The sequence below is a fragment of the Puntigrus tetrazona genome, chromosome 19 (genome assembly GCF_018831695.1).
Source record: "Puntigrus tetrazona isolate hp1 chromosome 19, ASM1883169v1, whole genome shotgun sequence".
NCBI lineage: Eukaryota > Metazoa > Chordata > Actinopteri > Cypriniformes > Cyprinidae > Puntigrus > Puntigrus tetrazona.
In genome coordinates, this window is record NC_056717.1 from 19431530 (window position 1) to 19455903 (window position 24374).

General features: G+C 38.6%; 1 protein-coding gene across 5 annotated transcripts in view; it reads left to right on the forward strand.

Annotated features, from left to right (window-relative positions):
- fam135b (family with sequence similarity 135 member B) overlaps positions 1-23271 on the forward strand; it is a 43296-nt gene extending 20025 nt beyond the window's left edge. For 4 of the 5 annotated variants that reach the window (XM_043217721.1, XM_043217723.1, XM_043217722.1 and 1 more), the window contains 17 exons: positions 1882-2021; positions 3965-4035; positions 5465-5638; positions 6892-7018; positions 10297-10450; positions 10689-10738; positions 10842-10997; positions 12206-12279; positions 12452-12606; positions 13375-15601; positions 15889-16055; positions 16169-16260; positions 16519-16616; positions 17559-17710; positions 18700-18810; positions 18890-19003; positions 19891-23271. In XM_043217721.1, the coding sequence (XP_043073656.1) occupies positions 1882-2021; positions 3965-4035; positions 5465-5638; positions 6892-7018; positions 10297-10450; positions 10689-10738; positions 10842-10997; positions 12206-12279; positions 12452-12606; positions 13375-15601; positions 15889-16055; positions 16169-16260; positions 16519-16616; positions 17559-17710; positions 18700-18810; positions 18890-19003; positions 19891-20096 (4268 nt within the window). In that variant the 3' untranslated portion in view covers positions 20097-23271. Of the gene's footprint in view, positions 1-1881; positions 2022-3882; positions 4036-5464; positions 5639-6891; positions 7019-10296; positions 10451-10688; positions 10739-10841; positions 10998-12205; positions 12280-12451; positions 12607-13374; positions 15602-15888; positions 16056-16168; positions 16261-16518; positions 16617-17558; positions 17711-18699; positions 18811-18889; positions 19004-19890 lie in introns of those variants that run through there. The other variant, XM_043217725.1, reaches the window with a different exon arrangement.
- The last annotated feature ends 1103 nt before the right edge of the window (positions 23272-24374 follow it).

The window sequence follows — 24374 nt, forward strand, 5'->3', positions numbered from 1 at the left end:
TCTCTCTGGAGCTCCGGCACTGTTTTTGGTGACACGCAGAGAGGAAGAAAGACACAGAAAGAGAGAGAGAGACAGAAAGAGGCAAACAGAGAGAGACGGACGCAGCGGGGGTCTGTCTTTACGCGAGACCCTCACCGCTCCGCTCAGCACCTCTCTGACACGCGCTATCATCTTCTCCACTGAAGAGAAACCCCGCTGAGGCGCTGTCATCCGTCACAGATGAGATCTCTGTCTCTCTCTGGATGTGGAGCCAGTGGCCGACGTTTGATGCTTGGGCCTTGATGGTGGCTGCTTTAGTGTCAGGTTAGAGGAAAATAACACGAGCAATGCTGGATTTGACGGACACATTTTCCCTCCTTAGAGGAAACTTTCATCGCTCACTTGTGGCTCTTTGAAAAGGGAAACTAGAGAAAAAGCTTTTCTCTGAAACTTGGAGAAATGGAAAGGATTTTGTCAAATATGAACAAAAAAAAACTAAATAAGCAGTGATTTACTTACCTTCCTGCTGAAAACATTGACCAGGGACTCGCATCCTAAAAATAAATTAAATCAGATCTCGTTAATTTTACACCATACAGAATTATCTGCAGTTACATTATAACGCAACAGCTTGCAGACTTGAAGGTAAAAAAAAAAAAAGTTTCACAAGCATTTTAATGTGCCCTGGTTGTATTTTGAATACAAAGGTATTGTAGGCTAATAACAGCAGAATAACATGCTTCCTTTACTCTATAAGCATCATAATATTGTATACATATACACAAAATATGTACATTGTCTATATGTGGTTTGGTCTGATTCTCGTGGTTAGAAAATGCTAGATTCACTCTTTAAGGGCTACTTTACTGTAGATTTTTATATTGGTAAATGTGGTTTGTAAAACATTTTAAAAACATCACACTGCAGCCTTACTGATTTTGCACCGTTTGTGTGTATCAAGAACTTTTTTAAAACACTGCACAAGCAAAATAATAGTAATAAATAAATAATAATAAAAATAATTATAAATAATTTGTGTGCTTTCTAAATGACTTTTAAAACCCTACACTAGGATACAACTAACTCAATTTCAAAAAAAAAAAAAAAATAAAAAAATAATAAAGTACTGTTTTGTAAAAATAAAATAGAAATAAATAATAATAATAATAATAATAATAATAATAATATATGTAGAAATAATAATATTTTAGAATTCTGAAATAATTACTATTATAACAACCACTACTACTGCTGCTACAATAATAAATTACTGTAGTGTCTTTATTTGTATTTAGTATTTATATTTTTAAAACACTGCACTACAATTACTTAAAATTAAATAATAATGCAAAAAATGCCCAATTTAGTTGTTTTTTTTTTATAACATGTAATGTAACAGCCCAATTTCAAATACTGTACTGTTTTTGTTGCTGCGGTTTTTTAACTGCGTTTTTTACAACAATGCACTGCTTTTTTACTGCACTATGACAAACAAAACAAAAATGTAATGTTGCACAAATGTCAAATGTTTTACACTCGGGCTGTCCTTCAGCCCCAAATCTCCTCTCATTCTCCATCTAGGAGCTGCAATTGAGATGTATATAATAACAGCATTCCTGCAGGCCCTGCTCTCTGACAGCGCAAGTATTTTCATTTGATGTTTTGCTTTTCCCTCGAATTCTAAAAGCCTCAACTCGCGATCCTGCCAAACGCTGTCAGAAAATACGGTCTGAACACAACAGACCGAATATGAATGAAACATCTACATCTCTCTTTCGGCAGGAGCCGTCACCGAACGCGCTTTGATGTTCGCGCGGCGGAGGACCTCTCTCAGGAGATGCCGTGATGTGCGCAGCAGAGAAATAATCCACCTTTCTCTGTCCGTCTTTCTGTCCGTTTTAGGCGAGAGCAGTTTCAGCAGCGCAGGGGTTCACGATGGCGGCGTGTTCAGTCGGATCTTTCAGATCTTGTACAGGAACGAGGAGGTGACCCTGGAGGACCGCGTGAACTTCAGAGTGCACCTGCTGCTGGACGGAGAGAGGGTGAGTGACAACAGAAGAGACCGACACATGTGAAGCAGGATGGCGGCCAGAAGGTTATAGGTTCGAATCCCCAAGTATGAGAAAATACTGTTAAACGCCTTTTTATTAACCATTGCTTTTGCTGACGACCTTCGATGATCCAGTTCAACCATGCTAATAAGCTAAATTTACTTTAGGCAAGATATCATTTGTGCTTCATTTGTTGATAGCTTTTTTTTTTTTTTATGAAGTGCATTACTTTCAATAAGCTATACTGTTAAAGGTTCTTTACGGTTCTTCTCTATGGCATCATGACCTCTTTCTCAACACAAAAAAAGGGAATTTTAGTTTGTAAGTTGTTTAAAATATACTTTCCGAGGGCCATTAGTAAAATTGCCATTTTGTATTGTCTTTATTGTATTTTTTTTTGTGTGACTAAATATGTTGAAGAACAGGAACCAAAAGAAAAGGTGTACTTTTGACAGCACTGTATCATATTCAAGCATTATGACCAGTTGTGTCATTCCAGCTCATTTTAGGCGTTATGAAATACGTGAAATGAGTATGAGAGCAGCCGAGAGAAGCAGGGAATTATGGGTGGGGAGAATGTCTTATCGGATTTCTATGGCCATCTTTCTTATTAACCTTGAAGCGGTTATCTGTGGCCGCGCTCTTCTCTGTCTCACTCTCTGTCTCTCATCCTCAGATAAGGCTTCTAAAAATAGCTTTCCATTTCCCCGGAGTGTGAGTTTAATCAATCTGTGTATCAATAATTGGGCAGCCCTGTTTGTTTTCAAAGATCGTCGGAGTTTCTCAGAACGGGGCGGAACCTTCTGTGTAAATCACATCAGGGTTCCTTTCTAGAGGACTTCTGTGGAAGCAGCACATGCTAAAATCACGTTTTCATTTCAAATATCCTTATGGGGGGGAAAAAAAACCCCAAAAAACATAACATGTTAATTACGTGTGCACATGTGGGAGCATATAAAATTCATGTGGCTCCGTTCACTCGCACGCGATCACATTAAGATTCTAGGTAAAGGAGACGATGCTGTTACATGAGAGCCATGTGAAATAAAAAATGAAACATAAGGCAAAAGTAAAAAAAAAAAAATAATAATAAAAATTATATTTAAATAATTATAATAAAATTAAATGTAATTAAAATGTAAAATAAAAAAACATTTAATTAACAAAACTATAAATACATTTAAATACATACTGTATATATTGTAATAATAAATATTAAATGTGCTAAAATATTTTGTTTTACAATAAAATGTATTTTATTAAAAATTATATAGTGTATATAAAATATTATCATTACGTTCTAATAATTTTTTACTATTACTAATTTTATATATATATATATATATATATATATATATATATATATATATATATATATATATATATATATATATATATATTCACCATTGTTGTGTAAGGCAGGTATAATTAAATTAAATGACATTTATTTAAAGATGCGTTGGCACGATCACATGAAGGTCAAGATTAATGCGGTTCTGTTTACTTGCATATGATAATAAAAAATCCTGCACATGGGAAACATCATTAAACATTGTTACAACACATGATAACACCTCGGGAGAGGTATGCTATCATTTTTGTACTTTTTTTTTCCCCCCATAAATATTCACTGAATAACCAAGCATGCAGGGTTCAAAATGCTGAGATCAAAGATAGACCGCATAATCACCCAAACACCCCGGCAACCACATAGCAACGGCGTTGTTTGATTCAAATATTCGCCCCGGCTGACAGTTCGTTAACTAACATTGTTAATGCTATGTTTTATCACAAACTGACATGAGTCTTCTTGCACTTTATCTACATTTCAATTACATTTCTGGATCTAAAGCATTCAATGAAAACGTGAAGGAAGCTCCGGAGAAGGTTCTGCAGTTATCTGTGACTGACGGGTGTGTGGATGTGTCTCTCAGGTGGAGGAAGCTGTGAGTGAGGTGGATGTTCAGCTCAAACTAGACCTGCACTTCACAGACAGTGAACAGCAGTGAGTATCTCATCAGTTTCTCCCTCTGCTTGTGTTCAGAACAGCTTATACGGTCAGGATGCATGTTTCAGCGTGTAGGGAATGGCCTACTCTACTACTCTACTTCTTTACCATGGTTCTGCTGGTGTAATAAATATTGAATGCTTTATCCCACAATGCAACGCACTCGATCATTCAGCGCAAATGAACACGACGCAGACCACATTACGCTGAATTTAAAAGTTTAGGGTCAGTAAGAAACAAAGCTCTTATGCCGTTGCATTTTGTTTATCAAAAATATGTTAAATAACATTTTTAATATCTCATTCATTCTTTTGATGCAATGCTGCTTTTTTCTATTTAGCATCATTACTCCAGTCTTCAGTGTTACGCCGTACTTCAGAAATCATTTTAATACGCTGATTTGCTGCTCAAAAACATTTATAATTTTTACCACGTGACGCAGAAAACAATTACCCATAAAGGAGCAGTAAGAGAAACACTTCCTGCATATTTATTATTTTTGTGGAAACCATTTTTTTTTTTTTTTTTGCCATAAATAATTAATTAAATAATACATTTAAATGATAAATAAAATTATATATTTATAAAAAAATTAAATCTACCGACACCAAACTTTTAAACAGCAGTGTACAGTGTTTCCCAGAATGAAATGCTAGCAAGTTTCCATTTTGTAGCATATGCTATTTATTGCCCCCAATTTTTCATTACGCACTTCACTGATTTTGAATATCTTTACATTTGGAAATCAGATGCAGCAATGTCAATACAGTTAAAAACGACGTAGCGAGCGGTTTAAAATATTTGCGTATTATTTCGCGTGCTATTTAACAAAAATACAGCATGCCATTAAAGCGTTCTCTTCCTCCCTCCTGTCATCTGTACGATCTCTCTGTCTGTCCTTATTGGAGCTGCAAAGTGCGGTAGAGCCTCGGGCGGGCACAGAGAGTGTGTGTGTGTGTGTGTGTGTGTGTGTGTGTGTGTGTGTGTGTGTGTGTGTGTGTGTGTGTGTGTGTGTGTGTGTGTGTGTGTCATTAATCAAGAACGGTAAGAGGAAAGGCACTGAAGGCTCACAGCTTAAAATACTCTCTCACACACACACACACACACGCACTCAACTTAGTCCTGTTTCAAAGCAGCACAAATGAGAGCAATTACCTGCGTCTCTTACCTGCAGCAGAGCCGGGGAGCTCAGAGCGGCAGCGGCGGGTCGGCCCCTGTGGCCCCTGAGCTCTACGGGGACGCTCATTAACTACACTACCTGTCCATCTCTATGTTTTCTTTATTCGGGTCTCTTTTTCTCTCTCTTTATAGCTTTCACGTTCGCAGACTACTTCTGTTCACATGCACGTGAAGCAAATCAAGAGCGAGTCCCGGTGTGACCGTGTCTCTCTGTAAAGCGTGACTGTGTCGTGTGTTTGTGTGCTAGGTTGGCGGACATCTCGTCAGTGCCTCTGATTAGCAGCAGGACGTTGGGTTTGCACTTCCATCCACACCAAGGCCTGCACCATCACCTGCCCGTCATGTTTGACTATTTCCACCTGTCCGTCATCTCAGTCTCTATCCACGCCTCCCTGGTGGCGCTGCACCAACCGCTGATCAGGTGATCACACAAACTCTGCCCACCAGCTCTCAGCCAATCAAGTGGCTTTTTATTGTCATTTCAACTACATATAGCTGTGCAGTACATAGTGAAATGAGACAACGTTTCTCCAGGACCTGGTGCTACAGAAGTTTAGGGCATTGTACCACAGCTTTAAAATTTATTTTGCTGCTTTATTTACTTTTTTGTTTAATAAAAATGTTAAATTCTAAACTTAATACCTATCTTACACTGTCTTACAACTAATGATGACATGATGAAAACAAAATAGCATAAAATAATAATTATTATTATAATTATTTTTTTATCATCATCATCATCATCATTAAATAAAATTCTAAATATTGAAAGAATATAAATTTGTAAAAATTATTATTTTTTAGTTTACAATAAATAATTTGGTTTTAATTTAATATTAATTAATAAAAATAAATAATGACACATTCAGTTCTCAGGTCATACTATATAACTAAATATAAAATAAATGTAAAATATAAAAAAAGCAGCAACAATAAAAAAAAAAAAATAAAATAAAAAAAAAAAAAAATATATATATATATATATATATATATATATATATATATATATATATATATATATATATATTAATAGTATATACATGAATTATTTAAAGTATATCATTTTAATTTAATTACATTTTAATAATTCCATCCTTAATTATTTTTTATTCAGGCCTATTATTTTTTCCCCAATTAAATTAAATTAATGACAAATTGTAATGTAATTTAATTATTAGTTAAAAAATAAACGGTACGCTTGTTATCATGGTTGTATGAAATGGCCAGCTTATGTACAGTTGAATGCTGAAAACTGTGTATTGTTTATGGGATCTGTACCTCCTGTTCGTAGGAGGTGTTATTGGCAGGATGTGATGTATTTTCACTGCAGTGGATCTGTTCCTCAAAACCGAGCTTTTAAAGTGCTAGATCTTTCTCTGAACCCTCCTGAAAGCAAAGCTGTCAAATCCAAAGTGTGTGTGTTTGTCAGCTGTCGTGTGTAATGGATTTCAGAGAACAGAAGCCTCATTAGTGACTAATATTCTCAAGACTGACTTTAACAAACTGATCAGGCGTTTGTGTGTCTTTGGGTTTTCCGTGAGGACCAGCGGACAGCGTTTTCATTCAGATATGCAGTATAAATGATTTTGCATGAGCGGTACCCACTGAGATCCTTACGGTAATTCACTCGATCGCTCCACAGGTTCTTACGGTCTGCCATTTGTCTCCCTGTAGTTTCGCACGTGGTGGAAAGGGGGCGTGGCTGGGTAAAGGCTCTCCGGAGAGTGAAGCTCCGCCCTCTGCGATGTCAGTGGAGAATCTGATGTTTGGGGCGGGCTATTGCAAACCTGTGCCAACAGAGGTAAACACACGCATCTAACCTGATCGAAATCACTCAGTTAGCACATGCACACGATTATAACGCGTTTAAATAACGCAATGTGATCTTAACTGCACTGTTCGATCCAATTCTGCAATCGGACATCGTAACCGACAGCATTAAAACCGGTCCGTGCTGCTCTTCTTTGTTCTTAGATTGTTAAAGACTCTTTCGGTATCTGTCAGAAAAAGAAGCCCGTTGCACAGAATGGTCATTGCATTTTAATAAAGAAGAAAAAAAGCAGTGATGGCATAATTTATAACACTCAAGCGAAGAAAAGCATGTTTTCTGTATGCATGAAAATGTGACTGAATATACACTGTTAGATGCTTAACCTTCTTATTTCTAATGTAATGCACATAAATATATTTTATAAATGCAATATCTTAACTCTCTCTCTCTAATATACAGTATATATACACATATACACACATACTATAATGGCTCGTATTACAACAATACCAAAGTGCTTTTATTGATAGATTAAAAAAAAATAAAAAGATGTCCAAATAATAACTGCAGACGCTTAACCAGAGCAATTTAGAGTTAAACAGCATAGATAATTTCACTTTTCTGGCCGTTTGCTGTGGACAAAAGTAGTTTTTTTTCCTGACTGGATGAACCGAGAGGTTTCTCTCGCCTGTGGAGATTTCCATTTAGGCAGGAAATCGTAACGAGGCCTCTCGTCTCCGTATGGGTCCTGCGTTTACACCCCCCCTGCAGGGCACTTTATTAAGTACAGCGTTCAGCTGGAGGGAGGCAGCGTTTGATCATCGTAACGAGCTCAGCTTTAACGGTCTCAAACATGAGGAGCAAGCGTCTCTCGCTCTCTTTCTGCTTTCTGTAAGAGCTTCTCAGCACTTTTACTTCACGGCGAAGGGCATAATGTGTAGCTTTTCACTCGGAGACAAAAGATAAGTTGTTGAAGCTTATTAAGTGACGGGTTCGTGTTTTTGCCTTCTGTAAAAGCAACACAGTCAACCCAAAATGTATCTTAAAGAGACAGTTCACCTAAATGAGTAATTTACTCACCTTTGTGCCGTTTCAAACCCCTATGGTTTTCTTTCCTGTGTAGAAAACAAAGGAGAAATTACTCTACATTTATGGTACAATAGCATAAAAGTATTAATGCCATTTATTTTGCACAACATCTGAATCATGCAACAGCTTACTTAAATTCAACAAGTGATGTTTTGTTGAAATTACATGCTAAGTGACCGATCTTTCAGTTATCAATCTTTCATTGGATACAGGCTTTCAATATATATATATATATATATATATATATATATATATATATATATATATATATATATATATATATATATGTTTGCATATATACACACACACATATGTGTGTGTGTGTGTGTTTGTGTGTGTGTTTGTGTGTGTGTGTGTGCGCGTGCATGATTGTTCAATTAATTGACAGGGAAACGAGAACTGCATCGGACTGAAACTAGAAACACACTTACGCCGGGTGTATAATAGGGGCCTAAAATTTTCAGTTGAGAGTTTATATCTTACAAATCAGAGAAAAACAATCAGAACTGAGATTTTTTTTTCTCATGTAATTTTAACTTTTTTTTGGAACTGTGATCTTGCAGTTTTGACTTTTTAACTCCTATTTGCGTGTTAATGTCTCACAATTATGAGAAAAAAATCCGAATTGTGAGATAAAGTAACAATAACAAATGTATATATTTTTTATTCTGTGTCTTCCATGGCGTACAGACTTGCATTAATGTATTTAACCCCATGCTGACCATAAACATGACACTATCCCACAACGCAAGCTGGAGCGTTTACTCTGCCATGCACATGCTTTCTTCCATTCGGCTCTGTGAACTCGATCTATAACCTTGACTCTGTGCATTTTCCAGCTGTCACTGGTACTAAAATGTGAGAAATGTCAATAGAAAGCACAGAGCAGATGTTTGTGTGTGTGTGAGACTGAATTCAGTACGCATCTGTTTGAGTCGAAGGATATAACCGAATGCAGATCACAAAGCTTCACACATATAATGACAGCGTTCAGCACTCTCTTTACACTCAAACATACACACATTACACAGTACACACAAGTATGCAGTAAAGACATATTAGAGGCCCAGCAGACTCACAATCACCACTGCATCAGCATTTTATGAGCCTTTGCTCCAAACATTTACAGCATCACCTGCCTTTCTGTTAACTATTAAACTCTACATTAAAAAAATAGCTTGTATGTAGTGTTTTATCAAGCGTTTATGTGTTATTTTTGTTAAAAGACATTTGTTTAATGACATGGGTATGACATGCGTATTATAAGGAGAAGGTGACAATTACGCCTATTGAATGTCCTCACAATTCACAAAAAAATGCATTTGTGTGTGCGAGTGTGTGTGTTTTGGATAATCATTCAAGCAATCAGTCATTTAAGCAAGCGCACATTAAAATGATCAAAAGGGATAGCAAAAATGTGCTTTTTGTTCTTTTATGTTCTTTTGAACTTTCTATTCATCAAAAAGCATCATGGTATCTATAAAAAACATTAAGCACTATTATTATTAAAACCGATTATAACAGGAAATGTGTGTTTGGTAGCAAATCAGCATAGTGGTAATGATGCCAAAAATTCAGGAATCGAAAGAATAAAATACAATTTTATAATGTTTTATTTTTTAAGCTGTAATAATATTTCAATAATATTTATTTTTAACAAGTAAAAGCATCCTTGGAGAGCATTAAAAAAAAAATCTTATCAATCACAAACCCTTTTTTTCTCTCAGAAGTGTGAGGAAAATAGTTTAAAAATGGCATGAGTCAAATTAATAGAAAGCGTCTTTCCTTTCTGAAGAGCTGTATGTGTGTGCACTTCCTGTCGACAGGACGTCTCTTGTGTCGTTCTCAACACGAGCGCCACGTATGCACACTTCTCCTATTTTACTGCTGGGAAACTGACTGCGTTTAAAGTTTTACTCTGCGTTTGATCTTCATCTAATTATTGAGCTTCAGGCTCAGCCAAACATAAACATACAGCTGCTGCACATAACAACCACATCACACAAATATGATTTTTTTTTTTTTTTTTTCTTTTTGTCATGACAGACCTGTGTTTTTAGCTCTTAAAGAACAGCAGGCGTTAGTCCACGCTAGAAAACCTAAGTTCAGCATTTATCTACCATGTTACGCGTGTGCAGAAATAACAGGGAAGAGGTGCGACGCATGCAGTAAAATCTGACCTGGACGCATGTCCTGTGTGAATGTGTGTTTGTTTGCAGGGCAGTTTTTACGTGCCGTCAGAGAACTGTCTGCAGAGAGCTTACACGTGGCACCGGCGCATCTGTAAACTGTTGCTGGCGGCTCACAGAGCTCTGCGCTCCTATTACACAGCGCTAATGAAGGAGATCCCTCAGCTGCAACACATCGAAATGGGTATAATCGCAAACTCTTATGTAACCCCCTCACTTCAAATGCATGTGGACGCTTCCCTGTCATCATCGCATGTACTTCAAAAGCCGTAAAGTTTCTGCAGGATGCGAAAAAGTGATCAGTAATTGTCAAAAACACGATTAGATATGTTACTTAGTCGTACTTTGTGGTACTGAATGATCACCGTGGAAAAACACAGTATTACCAAGACATTTGTGACTCTTTATGTTCTCGTTTCAAGAGGACCTCCCCCTGGAAGAAACATTAAACCAGCTCACCATTGAACTGCAGGTTTGTGAAACTAAACTCCTATTAAAACATGCGAAGGTTAAACGCCATGTATTGCTCTGTGACTAAATACGATTGCCATTTTTACTTCTGTGTCTCCCTGTAGTTGCAGGGTGGTCACGAGAAGGTAGCAGAACAGATCAGTAAAGATCTGACGCAGCTCTGTGCTCAGCTGTCTGCTCTTTGGACACAGTTTTTGGAAGCCACGGTTCCTAATCCACATATCCGCTCATACCTGGCCCAGGAGCACCACACACTCAGGGTGAGGGTACTTCTTGTGTACATTTATCCTGGTTCTTTCAAGCTTGGTAATGCTGGTGGATAGTGGCCATTATTTTGAAGCTCCGCAAGTCAGAGTACTGCGACGTAAAACTAACCTATACACCTTTAGGGCGTTATCTCGTGTCCTCTGAAGCAGATCGATGAGTTTCTGCAACAAAGAAAAATCTAGTTTGCAAATTCTAACGCAAATAACTGAAATAACGTATGGCGCAACTTAGGTCGTACGTCGAGTCAGAAGTCAGCCAAGAAGCCGGAACTAGTCGCTCAGTCAGTTATTTTTGTGATAAATCGCAAAACTAGAAATATTTTTGTTACAAAAACGATCAATCTGCTTCAGACGACATGAGATAACACCGTAAAGGTATATAGGTTAGTTTTACGTTGCAGTACTCTGACTTACGGAGCTTCAAAATAATGGCCACTATCCACCAGCATTACCAAGTTTGGAAGAGGCAGGATACATTTTTTGTGTTCATCTGAAAGAAGAAAATCATATACACCTAGGATGGCTTCGGGGCCGAGTAAAATATGGGGTCATTTTCAGTTTTGTGTGAACTATTCCTTTAAAATACTGTTCAGTAAAGCCAGGAATAAACTGTGTTTCTAATACACCTGAATTTCCCAGCATCCCTCAAAACTTCTGTCGAGTGATGCATTAGACATAGAAACCTCATCTCTTTTGATTCATAACATATTTTCACCCACAGGACAGCTCGGCTTTTAATTACAGAACTCTTGAGTTTTCATAATGATGAGAAAGATGAAGAGATGAATCCAATTTAGTTTTTATTATTGGTTTTATTTCTCTTTCATACGTGAAGCTCCTTCATAAAATATTTATGCTCGCTGTAGCTGATCTTAAGAAAATAAATATAAAATGCGAGATTGCAACGCATTCAAAATGCACCTACAAGACAAATACAGAGAGAAAATCTGAAATTGATTTTAATGCAGCATGAATGATATATGACCCTGCATGATCTACAGTGACATATGCTTGTTTTATAGAAATTATTTTGAAACGGGTGATTTTTCAACAGGGGAGCAATTTTTGACAGTTACAAAAAGGTTTGTTAAAAAGAGCGTTACAAGACTGTTTAAACTGTCTCTATTTAAACAGATGAAAGGATAGATAGAAGGATAGATACATCTGTTGTTGTTTGATGTCATTACTGTGTGTTTGTGCAGGTCAGGAGATTTTCTGAAGCATATTTCTTCACAGAACATCCCAAAGAGTCCTCACTCACATTTCAGGAGGAGCTGTGAGTGTTTTATTTAATTATTTTTTGTTTTTAGCATAGCCTCTGACTTTCTCTTTTAGACACACACACTATACCAAGTGTGTAAATGGACAGGTAACCTTAAATATTTGCATTAAAGCTACTGTAACTACTCACTGCCCTTTAAAAAACTGCTGTGTATCTCTGATGACAGTATCAACAGACACGCACAGGTGGCCACAGAGATGCGCAGCTCTGATTACCTGCTCCGAATGCCTCCGCTTCCTGTGGAGTGCCTGGACATCGACGGAGACTGGAGCAGCCTGCCAATCATCTTTGAGGACAGATATGTGGACACGCCCTGTTTAGGTGACAGCCAACAGATACCATGATTACATTAATCATTCCGTACAATGCACTTATTGTTTTAACATAGTACTTTTAACCTACTTATTACCTATATGTAATTACATCTGTAATTTATTTCAGTAATTACATTCATAATTACACTGTTGACCCATCTCTTACAGCTTAAAATTTCCCATACAACCAAACCTGTCCCTAACCTTACTCGTATCCGGCCTCAATAGCAGCAGAAGTGTTTTGCGATACATTATGAACACAATCAATATATTGTACCTATTTTTTGATGAAAGTACATAGTAGTTAAGGCCACCTAATATAAAGTGTGACTCAAAAAAATATATAGGTCATTTATAAATGAACAAAGCATGCATGAGATATGATGAACTAACAAAAACAAACAAAATTAAATAAAAAGACAACTAATTAATCATTGAAATAAGCATATAAACAAGGACAAATGTAGTATACTAACAAATCAATTAAATAAAAAAATTAAGAGTAAATGAAAGAAATCATTTTACAGAAGTCAAATTACAAATAATTTGAATTACTCAAAAGACACTTAAATATTGCTGTCAAACTAATAATCGCAATATATGCACCTGTAAATATATACTGTAAGTGTATATACAAATAAGACATATACAGAGTGCACACATATGTAAACAAACTTAATTTGCTAATCATTTGACAGCACCACTAAATATCTTTGGCTGAAGTTTTAATAAACAAACTTACACAACTGAGCACTTTTTTCTTTCTCTGTTCTAGACTACAACCTTCATGAGCATAATCAGACTGTCTTAGACTCTCAGCCATGTCCTGAGCCAGCAAGGACAGAAGACCAAACCATCGGTCCAGTTGAGAAAACACAGGACACCATTTCACCAGCAAAAACCCCTGAGGAACCTCCCTGTGAAGATTACATGGATTTGCCTACATACATGGCCCTGATTGGCCGTCAGGAGGACTCCATCACTGACCACAAAGAGCCCACAGCTCAAGCAGAGACTCTGATTGGACACATGGGTGAGACGGACACAAATAGTGAATGTATCGCAACCTCAGATTCAAGAACAGATACTGTTGAAAAGGCCACATGCCAATATGCAACTGAGGAAGGATTCAATGTTGACTGTAGGTCTGTAGACAGCGATGAAGCAATAGGTACAAGTAACCTGAAGAAAACAAGTTGCCAAAAAGAAGCAGTGGACTTTGTTGAATCTGTTCGTTCAGGTCTAAAACAAACAAATATTACTAATTTTAGTAGCGGACGTTCAATGCTGCTTGTTCCGACGGATGCTGCAGAACTTCCCGACCTCACCAGCCTTGACAGCTTTGAGTTCCTGCCCACTCATAACCATGACAACCATCTTGAAACACCAGGCAATGCTGGGAGTCTTGGCAGCGACGAGCCACAGTCGGTATTAGATAACAGATACATTGAAGCACCTGCAAAGGATTATGGGAGCAAAGACACAATACCAGCTAATCTACTAAACACCGACTCAATCGGAACTGACACTTTAGCCACGTCTCCTTCTCGTAACGTTCTACAACAGAACCGTCGCTCGTCTGAAACTCCGCCCAAGGGAGTGTTCTTGGGCGGGGCTAAGCTAATGAACCGCTCGTCCTCCGTGATCTCGGACTCTGGTATTGAGAGTGAGCCAAGCTCTGTGGCCTGGACCCTGGAGGGTCGAGGAGTTGTCGCAGGGGGTCGTGACGTCTTGCAAAACTTGGCGCGGCGTCGGCCAGGGCATCAGAGCTCTTTGGAGGGCCTACAGACGGAAAGTCACGGCAGCCTTCCCAGCGCCACACAGGCCTCTTTGACTTCCATAAGCTCCCTGCCATATGAAGAGGACGACGAGAGACAGCTTAATACTTTGACCAAGTCTGCCTCGGCACCGCAGATCAGCAGCCCTGAGGACACCGAGGAGGATCGTGAAACACCCAATCAGGAAAAGAGGAATGTTTGTGTGACCAATCAGCTGAGTATAAGTGATGAAGCAGCCAATGAGGTGAAGCGGAACGTTCAAGGTGTTACTACGGAAGACGGAGACAAAACAACCAATCAGGGCAATGTTTGTGTGGCTAATCAGCTGAGGCAGAACGAGGAAGCAGCCAAAGAGGTGAAACAGAGTCTTCAAGAGGTTACTAGAGAGATCAGAGAGGAAACAACCAATCAGGAGAAGAGGAATGTTTGCGCAGCCAATCAGTTGAGGCAGAGTGAGGAAGAAGCCAATGAGGTGAAGCAGATTCTTCAAGGCATTACTAGGGGAAAAAGAAACGAGACTACCAATCAGGAGGACGACAAGGATGAGTTGTCCAATCAGGAAACAGTACATTTTAATTTTGCTAATCCAAATATGTCACCATACCAGTTTGTGACGCATAATGGTGTGGAAAAAGCCACGGTAGAGGAAATGGCTGAAAACTCTACAAATGTATTTCTTGAAGAGTATCCAGGTCTTATGAATCACAACACAAAGGTTTGTAGTTGTGAAAAGGAGTATTGCGAACACAAGGGGGTGCTAGAAGCAAACACGTATCAAAAAGACCTAGGAGACATCAGCGTCTGTCACATTCATTTGAATGAACTGGAGGAAGTGACTATGGAGAACCTCCCAGATTCCCCAGCCAGTGACAAAAGTCACGAAATAGTGGAAAATGAGAAAGAACGGTCCGTTGATCTCATCAAGCTACCAGCCAATGAGAAAGAGCAGCAGGCATTAGACGGGCAGAGCAGAGCCAGTAAAGTGCCAAGTACAGGTCTGGCGTTTGTGAATAAAAAGGTGGTGGAGGTGGTCAACCTGTCGGTGTCTTGTGCTCCTACGTGTCTGCCTTTCTCCTCTGTATTACGTGATTCGCCATCGGTTAGCGGAATCTCTACGCGCCAGGCCACTTCCCCCATTACCCATCAACCCCTGGGTTCCTTTGGAATAATCTCTTCAAACTCTTTCTTCGGCGCTGATCAGGAAATCAACGAGAGAATGGTTAAGTGAGTTTTTTCCCGTGATTTCAACCTAGCTTCACGCTTAAAGTTTTAAATAATTATTCTGCCAGTGCTCAGCAAAACGAAAACTTTAACTCACAACTCTGTTTTAGTAACGAGAAAAAAAAAACTAACAGCAAACAGAATTTAAATTTAATTGTATATTTAGTCACCAGTCATAAGAAGACATCTCTGCACAGGTCGAATTTTTAGCATCACCCCGTCATTATTATATGCGCTACTTCAATGCATTGTTCACTGTAACATTAAAGTTTTTCATTAATGTCTTAAAGCTTCTATAAGGCAAAGGAAGCCCTGTTGAGAGAGCTGGTGTTCAGAGGCACTCTCTACAGTGACCTGCCTTACCTCGCCTCCGATCACCCATACTTCCCTCCTGAGGAAGACGACACTGAGTTTGAGGATGGGATACACCTCGTGGTGTGTGTCCATGGACTAGATGGTAAACGTTACGAGCTCAATGAGATTAGATTCATAAAAATGTGAAAGATAAAAAAAAAAAAAAAAAAATAGCTGCATCTTTAGTAAATATATTTTTGCGCTTGTTATTACCAGGTAACAGTGCAGATCTGCGGTTGGTTAAGACATTTATAGAGCTGGGGCTTCCTGGATCTAGACTGGACTTCCTCATGTCAGAACGCAACCAGGTAGACGATTCAACCAATCAGAACACCCAACACAAAATGACAAGCCAGGGTTAAGATATGAAATCAATTAAATAAGAAAAAAAGAACAGGGACTCCAGATTAAATGAAGCTACTCTTCATATGTGACCAGTTAATAGCATAGCTGTGCACAACAACCAATCAGAAAGCTACAATGCCCCTCAACTACCAATCACTTCAATATGGTTCCTAATACAAGTTTGATCAGCTTCGGTTTCTGTTCTCATCTTTTGTCTCCAGACGGACACGTTTGCAGATTTTGACACCATGACTGACAGGCTTCTGGATGAGATCATTCAGCACATCCAGCTGTATAACCTCACCATCCACCGGATCAGGTTTATACACGTTACCTTAACCTATCTTAATCGGTTCTGGCCTTCATTTAACGGCAGCATCAAACTGATATATAATATCAGTGCAGCCGAACCGCAGTCAGTCTCAGCCCTGCTTTAGAGACAGTCTGCAGATGTTCAGATCGCATGCCTTTTGAATCCAGATGGCGTAGTTAACACATCGACCAACAAGGTCTAACTAGTCCATGTTAACACAGCCTTTTTAAAACCCTTTGATCCCCAACGCTGTACACAAAACTACATATTACAGACCAGTGCGCCCCCTGGTGGTTAGACAATACACACATCTGCCAAAACCACTTCAGAGTAGTTAATCATGTTATATAAGCCTCATTAGATTTGTCTTTATGTCTGGATATTCAAGAACAATTTAACAAATTTATGATCTTCAGCTTTTTACAAAATAGTATGTTGTAGACAAGGTTTGCATCCAAAATGTTTGATCCAGATATCAAGTGTAGCGTAGCATATAAAGCTTCACATTAAAGATACGCTTTAGAGTGAATAATAAATTGCTGCATTTAGAAGCTGATGTGTGATGTCTTCATTGATCTCACTAGAACTGCATAGCTTATGCTTATTATTACCACAAGATGGCAGAGGAGTAAAAGAAAGGTAGTGTTTGGCATTAAGACGCTATTAAATCTAAAGATATTCAGACAAGGCACTGGAAAATGTAACATGTGTCTCCTTATATCATATAAAATCTTAATTTTAAACTCACAGTATTTAATTTTTTTTTTTTTTTGTTGAAGTTTCACGTCTTAAAATCAGTTGTTTAAAAGTTTGTAACGATCATGACTGACTTGGTTAAAACTGTAGATTAGAATAACTTGCAATAAAAGGAGACAAAAAAAATAATAATCTAAATGCATCCTCTTATTTTTGGAGGGCACAATGACTTTTTTTTTCTTTTTCTCCCAGTTTTATAGGACACTCTTTGGGGAATGTGATCATCCGCTCTGTGCTGACCCGGCCCAGATTTCGCTGTTACCTCTGTAAACTCCACACCTTCCTGTCCCTGTCTGGACCCCACCTGGGAACACTGTATAATAACAGCACGCTTGTCAGCACAGGTACACACACACCGACCGATACACATACACGGTTGTTCAAAAGTTTGGGCTCAGTCTGGTTTTATTTTAAGAAATTGATACTTGCATTCAGCAAAGTTGCATTAAACTGATCAAAAGTGACAGTAAATACATTTATAAAGTTAAATTCATTGGAGAATCTTGAGCAGCAAATCAGCATATTAGAATGATTTCTAAGGGATCACGTAACACTTTAGAGTGGAGTAATGATGCAAAAAAAAAAAAAAAAAAAATCAGCTTTGCATTAGTGCAATAAATGACATTTTAAAAACATATTCAAATGGAAAATGCTTATTTTAAAGTGCCTCCATTGCGTAAAAGGTTTTTACAACAGGTTAACTTTCATTGTCTTATATATGCATTTTTTTTATATACCTTATTTGCTCAACTCCCAAATGATTCACTCAATCGCACGTTTTTCGTCACTTCGTGTGACATTAACCTGCGGTGATCGGTCCGACTGGTCTCATTTAAAAGCCTGATAAAGCAGCGTTTGTGTACAGCATTACCCGTGCTATTTTTAACGCTCCAAAAGCAGCACCTAGTTGCAAAGAATGAATTAGCATTTTCATTCAGACCAACAAGTGGGCGGGCATGCGCCGTTTCATTTTAACATCAACAAAAGGACTCTTTTCAATGATTCAGAGTCGACTCTTTCTTTGAGAGACAATAACTTTATACACGGTGCGCTATCAGATTTAAAATGTTTCCATTCACTTAGAGCTGTGTCACACGCTGCATGAAAGCTTATTTTCAAAAAAACATAGTAGGGGCACTTTAAATTGTAATACTATTACTGTTTACCATATTTTTGCTCAAATAAATGCAGCTTTGAAAGCTCTTTTAAAACACTAAAAGAAAATCTCGCTGACCCCAAACATTTGAACAGACTTAAATCAGGGAGTCCGTCATCATTTCCAAACCCGCATCTTACTTTAAAACCCGTGTGACTTTCCATTCTTGTTTTTCAGGTCTGTGGCTAATGCAAAAACTGAAGAAGTCCGGTTCCCTGCTGCAGCTTACGTTCAGAGACCACACCGACCCGAGACAGACATTTCTCTACACGCTCAGCAAGAAACCAGGTAGAGATTCACTGAAAAATAAGCAAAAAAAAAAAAAAAAAAAAAATAAAACAAACGCATACTTTCTCCGTTTGTCCAGGTCTTCAGTTCTTCAGGAACGTGGTGTTGGTGGCCTCTCCGCAGGACAGATACGTGCCCTTCCACTCGGCCCGCATTGAGATGTGTCGGACGGCCCTTAAAGACAGAACCACAGGTGTGTTAACTTCCTGTTCCGACTCGAGCACATAGCATCGGCCCGACAACAAGCTGGAACGCTCTAGAAACGATCGTTTTAATATTTAAAACGCAAATAAACCTGAGGCTTTTTTTCTGCATGTGTATTCCATTAGCAGCAAATTGCTCTGCCAGCAGTGTGAATGAAATGAAAGGAAACTGATAGGAAGTTAAAGAGAGAGCGAGAGGGAAGACAGCGTTCTTCATTTTATGAGACTGTCACCTCTGAGAGTGGCGTGCGGCTCTTTGACAGGTATTTTTTCTCTCGGTTTGAGAGACAGATTAGAGAATCCAGCCTCTCTGTGAGTGTCAGTGTGACAGACAGAGCTAAGGATACACACTCGGAGCAGTCACACTCACACACACACCGAGACTATGATCACGTAGAACAATGAAGGATGCGTTGAAATGGAGACTTTGTTGGGATATGAGCATGCAGGCTGTCAATGCGCAGCTAGCTGCAGACGGCAAAAAATGGCAAGAGCTTTCTCAGCACGCCAAGTTCCAATCAGATTGGTAGGCTTTCCAAGAGTCTGTGAGCACAGGTTTTTATCAATCCGCTTGGAGATGGAGTCATGTTTGTGAGTTCTCAGGCTCTTCCGGGAAAGAACTAGGCTCGCAGGGTTTGCAAGGTCTATGCAGCAAATCTTTGCATGTTGATTAATTAAAAAAACGAGAAAAAACCTGCAATGCATTTACAGTGCTAGTCTAAAATTACACACATTTTACAAAATATAGACACATTAATTCACTTATTAACCAGGTCTGTGGTATGATAATCCAATCTATGTCTACAAAATTATATACTAAATGTTGTGCTTCTATGTAATGTGTGTGTGCGTGATACATATATTTGCTTTTTAACAGGTCCAGTATATACGGAGATGATCAATAACTTGCTCCAGCCGTTGCTGAGCGCTCCAAACTGTCGTTTGATCAGACAGAACGTGTTCCACGCGTTACCCAACACGGCAAACACGCTGATCGGACGTGCGGCTCACATCGCGGTGCTCGACTCTGAACTCTTCCTGGAGAAGTTTCTTCTGGTGGCCGGGCTCAACTACTTCAAATAGACATCATGCCTTGAGCTGGGTGGGAGAGCCAATCAGATTACACGTACCGCCAGCCGGTCGCATTTCATTTCAGAGTCACGATAAGCTCTGGAATTTTTTTTTTCCCCAATGATGGCATGAAAAAAAAAAAAAAAAAAAAATGGAAGATTCGAGCGATGAATCTGAACACGTGTAAAATCTGTACAGAAAGAACACTGTATACTAAGCAAATAGAGGAAACTAACAGCTGGAGGCCTACACAAGCCTTAATGAAGCTTTATGGCGTAGTAACATAACGTTGAATAATCCTAGCTGGAAAATTAATCTTCTGAATGTAAATTCGGTGTGTAGCTGGTGTTGTAAAAACAGCCTTGGTTCTTCATTCCCTCCAGTCACCGAACGTATATCTGCTGCGCCGTTCGTAACTTGAAGAGGTCGATACCACTGGACTTTATACTTGAAGAGTAAATTGGGTCACTGGCGTTCGAGTTGGGCGTTGCGAGAACGCCTCAGCGTTTTCACGTTTCTTTTCACAGTTTGTGCGTTTCGACCGTGTTCTGTTGTGAAGTGAGAGTCTCACTGTGAAATAAGCCAAATCCATTGTGTTTTCTGTACTGTGATGGAATGCATTCTGTCCGTTTCCCCCCGTGGACGTGTTCATTAGGTGCGCAGAGAACATGATCTGAATGTGTTTACCATTCCAGCCTTAACTAGCACAAAGCGAGTGATCTCCGATTCTAGCGGGGTTTTTTTTTTTTTTTTCAATGGTTAGTTCACAAATGTGAACAATCTGTAGTCATTTACTCACCCTTCGTGTCATTCCAAACCCGTGTTCTTCTTTCTTCCATGAAACACAAAGTAGCGTAGAGTCCAAAAATGACAACACAGTCCTACAGAAACATAAGCCGAGGTTAAACCGATGCTTTCACGCGAGACATTTTCAAAATGAATTTGCTGCTGTTCAACAGTTTATATGACTGTCATTCAGGATAAGGACTACATATTCAGGATTGGATGGGCTATAATAAATGGGACACCATTGCTAGAAAGCGTATTTCCTTTTGTAAAATACTCATTCACACACGTTCATACTCTACTTACCATGTTCGCAGGGCAGCACGCCACGATACTTGAATGGCAACTGGTCTTCTTTCTCGCATACTGAAATGCGGTAGTTAATTTTATTCCTCTTTTACACTAAACCGAATATTTATAGCCACCTCTACACCGCAAAAGATTATTGATTTTGTGCACAAAAAACAAAAAATGTTTGTAAGAGAAGTCTTTGCGAAAGTTTTGAAACGGGTCGCATGCAGAACGAAGTCAAAAACTATGTATGTTTTTGAAAAAACACTTTTACGTTCACCAGGGCTGCATTTATACGGTCAAAAAATACAATAGAATAATGATATATACCAATTTAAAAAAAATAATCCGTTTCTATTTTATCATATTGTAAAAAGCAGTTTATTCGTGCGATGCAAAGCTGGATTTTCAGCATCAGGAAGATTGAAGTAATAAATTAATCTTTTTAAACAGTAGCATGTATAAAACTTTATCACCTTGCTTTTAAGCACTGAATTTCTATTATTTTTACATTTGCCTTTTTAACATTTTATCATGTATTGTTTCAGTTAGGACGTAAGCCCCCAAAAATAAAAATAAAAAAAAATCGAGGGAAATATCCCATGGCGGTTACAGCCCTGTTGTGTTTGATTTATGTCATTTGTTATCAGTTCCTTGTCGTATTGTGTATTGTTTGGTTGCCCTAAGAAGCAAACCGTTTAAATTCACGTGGTTGTGTTAGCTTTTGGTTCTTTCTAGTCCGCTTTAACGCTGTACTCCTCTTGAGCAGCTTATCTTATTTATTGTATCGTTTCACACTGGAGCGACCTCGGTTTGACCTCTCCGTGGCCCTATACATCCCCATAAAGTCTGCTCCTCAAGGGTAACACTTTCAAACATCTCACTGCAGCCACACCTCAAGTTTTCACCTCGCTCAGCATCTTTAGCTCTCGTTTCGGCGAGTTCTGGGTCTGATTCAGCAGCGCGTGATTGTGTTTAGATCAGCGCCGCCGTGTCAGCAGAGTTAGAAGATGCCCTTTCTGTCCCCGCCGAGCTTTTATGTACGTCCTGACTGACACTTGATTAGTCGGTAAACACGCCGTCACCGTGATCGACGCTAATTTAACTCCGCCTCTCAGCACACATCTCCGTCTCACGTGACTCTGCCGCTCCCGATACCTCTGAAGGAGCCATCGGGCGTAACGCTCCATTACCCATCATGCTCTGCCGCTCTGAGCTTGTTTGTTTGTTTGCTAGCTAATTTGGGCTGATGGCAGAGTTTGCTCACACAAGTCAAGCATATTAATTACGGAAACGGAGCTGATCTGCGGTGCAAATACTGACCAAGGGCAAAAGCAAGCGAAAAATACGGTTACTCGGATGCTGGGAAAAAAAAAAAAAAAGTGCATTTGTCTCACAGCGGTATTTACAGAATCTATACATTCTTTCCATCCCCTTAAAGCACTTAAACGCTTCATTGACCTCATAATCCGATTACTTTTCTGGCTGTATCGCGTTCAGTCAAGAATTATTGCTGAGAAAGTACAGAAAAATGTTGACGAATTTCTAAACGGAACAGAAGTTGGGATGAAATCCTGCCTTTTTCTCTTTGAGCATCCTGTTGGACGTAAAATGGGTTACGAAGGAGGATTTTTAAACATCTTTCCATTTGCAGTGTCTTTAATTTAATACTCGTGGTAACAGACAACACAAATAACTTTCACTCAAATCAAATATTTAGGAGCGTGTGTGTGTGTGTGTGTGTGTGTGTGTTTGTACAAAGAGGCAGTCTGTCTCTGTAATGTTGGATAAGAGGTTTTCCAGCATACTTTTGTGTTTTCATCCAGATCTGTGTATTAAGCCATGAATGTGTAAACAGATGAAAATGTATTCACTGTGAGACTGTAACGTTTTCAAGTTTTTATTTTCCCCCAATGTGTATTCTTCACATCTGTGCCAATGATATTCTCATGTTTTTTTTTTTTTTCTATGTTTGCTTTAATTACTGTACGTGTCCCTTGTAGTAGCTTATGCCCAAATATATAAATAAGTATATATTCCGTGTACATTAAGAAATATTACATTATATTATGATCAAATGAAGTATTACAATAAATAGTATTCCTCTTTTGAAGCTAGACTTCGCCTCTTGTTTCTTTGCAGCAGTCTATGTATAAAAATATATAAACAAAAATAATTTGCATTCTGGTCACTTTGACTTTTACAGAATATTTTATTTTTCTGAGGATTCTAGATAATATTATGACATTTAGAACGAACTAAATCCTACGGACACGGTAGAGCAACTTTCTCAAAAAACTGGATTATGTTTGGGATAAAAATAATCCAGCCTATAAAATATCTAATAAATCATAAACCTCATTGACGTGGTCTTACGGAAATCAATTTTTTTTATGAATTCTGCCATGGTTATCCACAAATGATGTTTTTTCCACTCAAAATGAGTAAGTTCAGATCCATGAGAATCACAAACAATCACAAAGTTGACAAAAAGACCGACTGATCCATTATTTGGTGATAATATAACAAAACATCAAATTAGGTTAAGGATTTTTAGTACAACAAGAGTTAAATGTAGAATATTGTAAAACATATTAGAGGTGCTGGCCAATCAGAACCAAGTATTTAAAAGGAAGAGTATGAACTGCATCGCTTAAAGCAAAAAGTCACTTAATTTCAATTTTAGAGTTTGCATAATACCACTAACCTTCAGCAAAACTCACTTTAATGAGTGGTTTTATTCCATCTGGCCTCTATAGATACAATTACACACTTTAAACCACAAAAGTGTGTAACTGTTAGTTGCTATTAGCATACTGACCATATCAGTTGTTAACTAAAAATGAGGGCTTAACAATAAAGTGCAGACCTCAATAACTTGCCCTTGACTTGAAGGAGGATTACACAATTCAAAGCACGACAGCAAATACGCAACATTCATTTCATCCCGTAACAAATCCAGAGAGATTCCCAGGTATTAATGAGACACAAACCCGAGGGCTCCCAGAGCAAAATGCTGTAAATCCTCTTAAAGGTCTCGTACGTTGAGAAACAAACGTTCTCACGCAGCCGCGAGGACGCCGAAGCCATCAAACCAATCAAAGCCTGCCAAAACGTGAATCCCCTGGCTGCGAGGGATGTCCTCAGGAAGTATGCTCGCGTCCTGGCACGCGTTTAGAAGAGTCATTTCTCTTTTCTGTCAGCCCGTTTGTC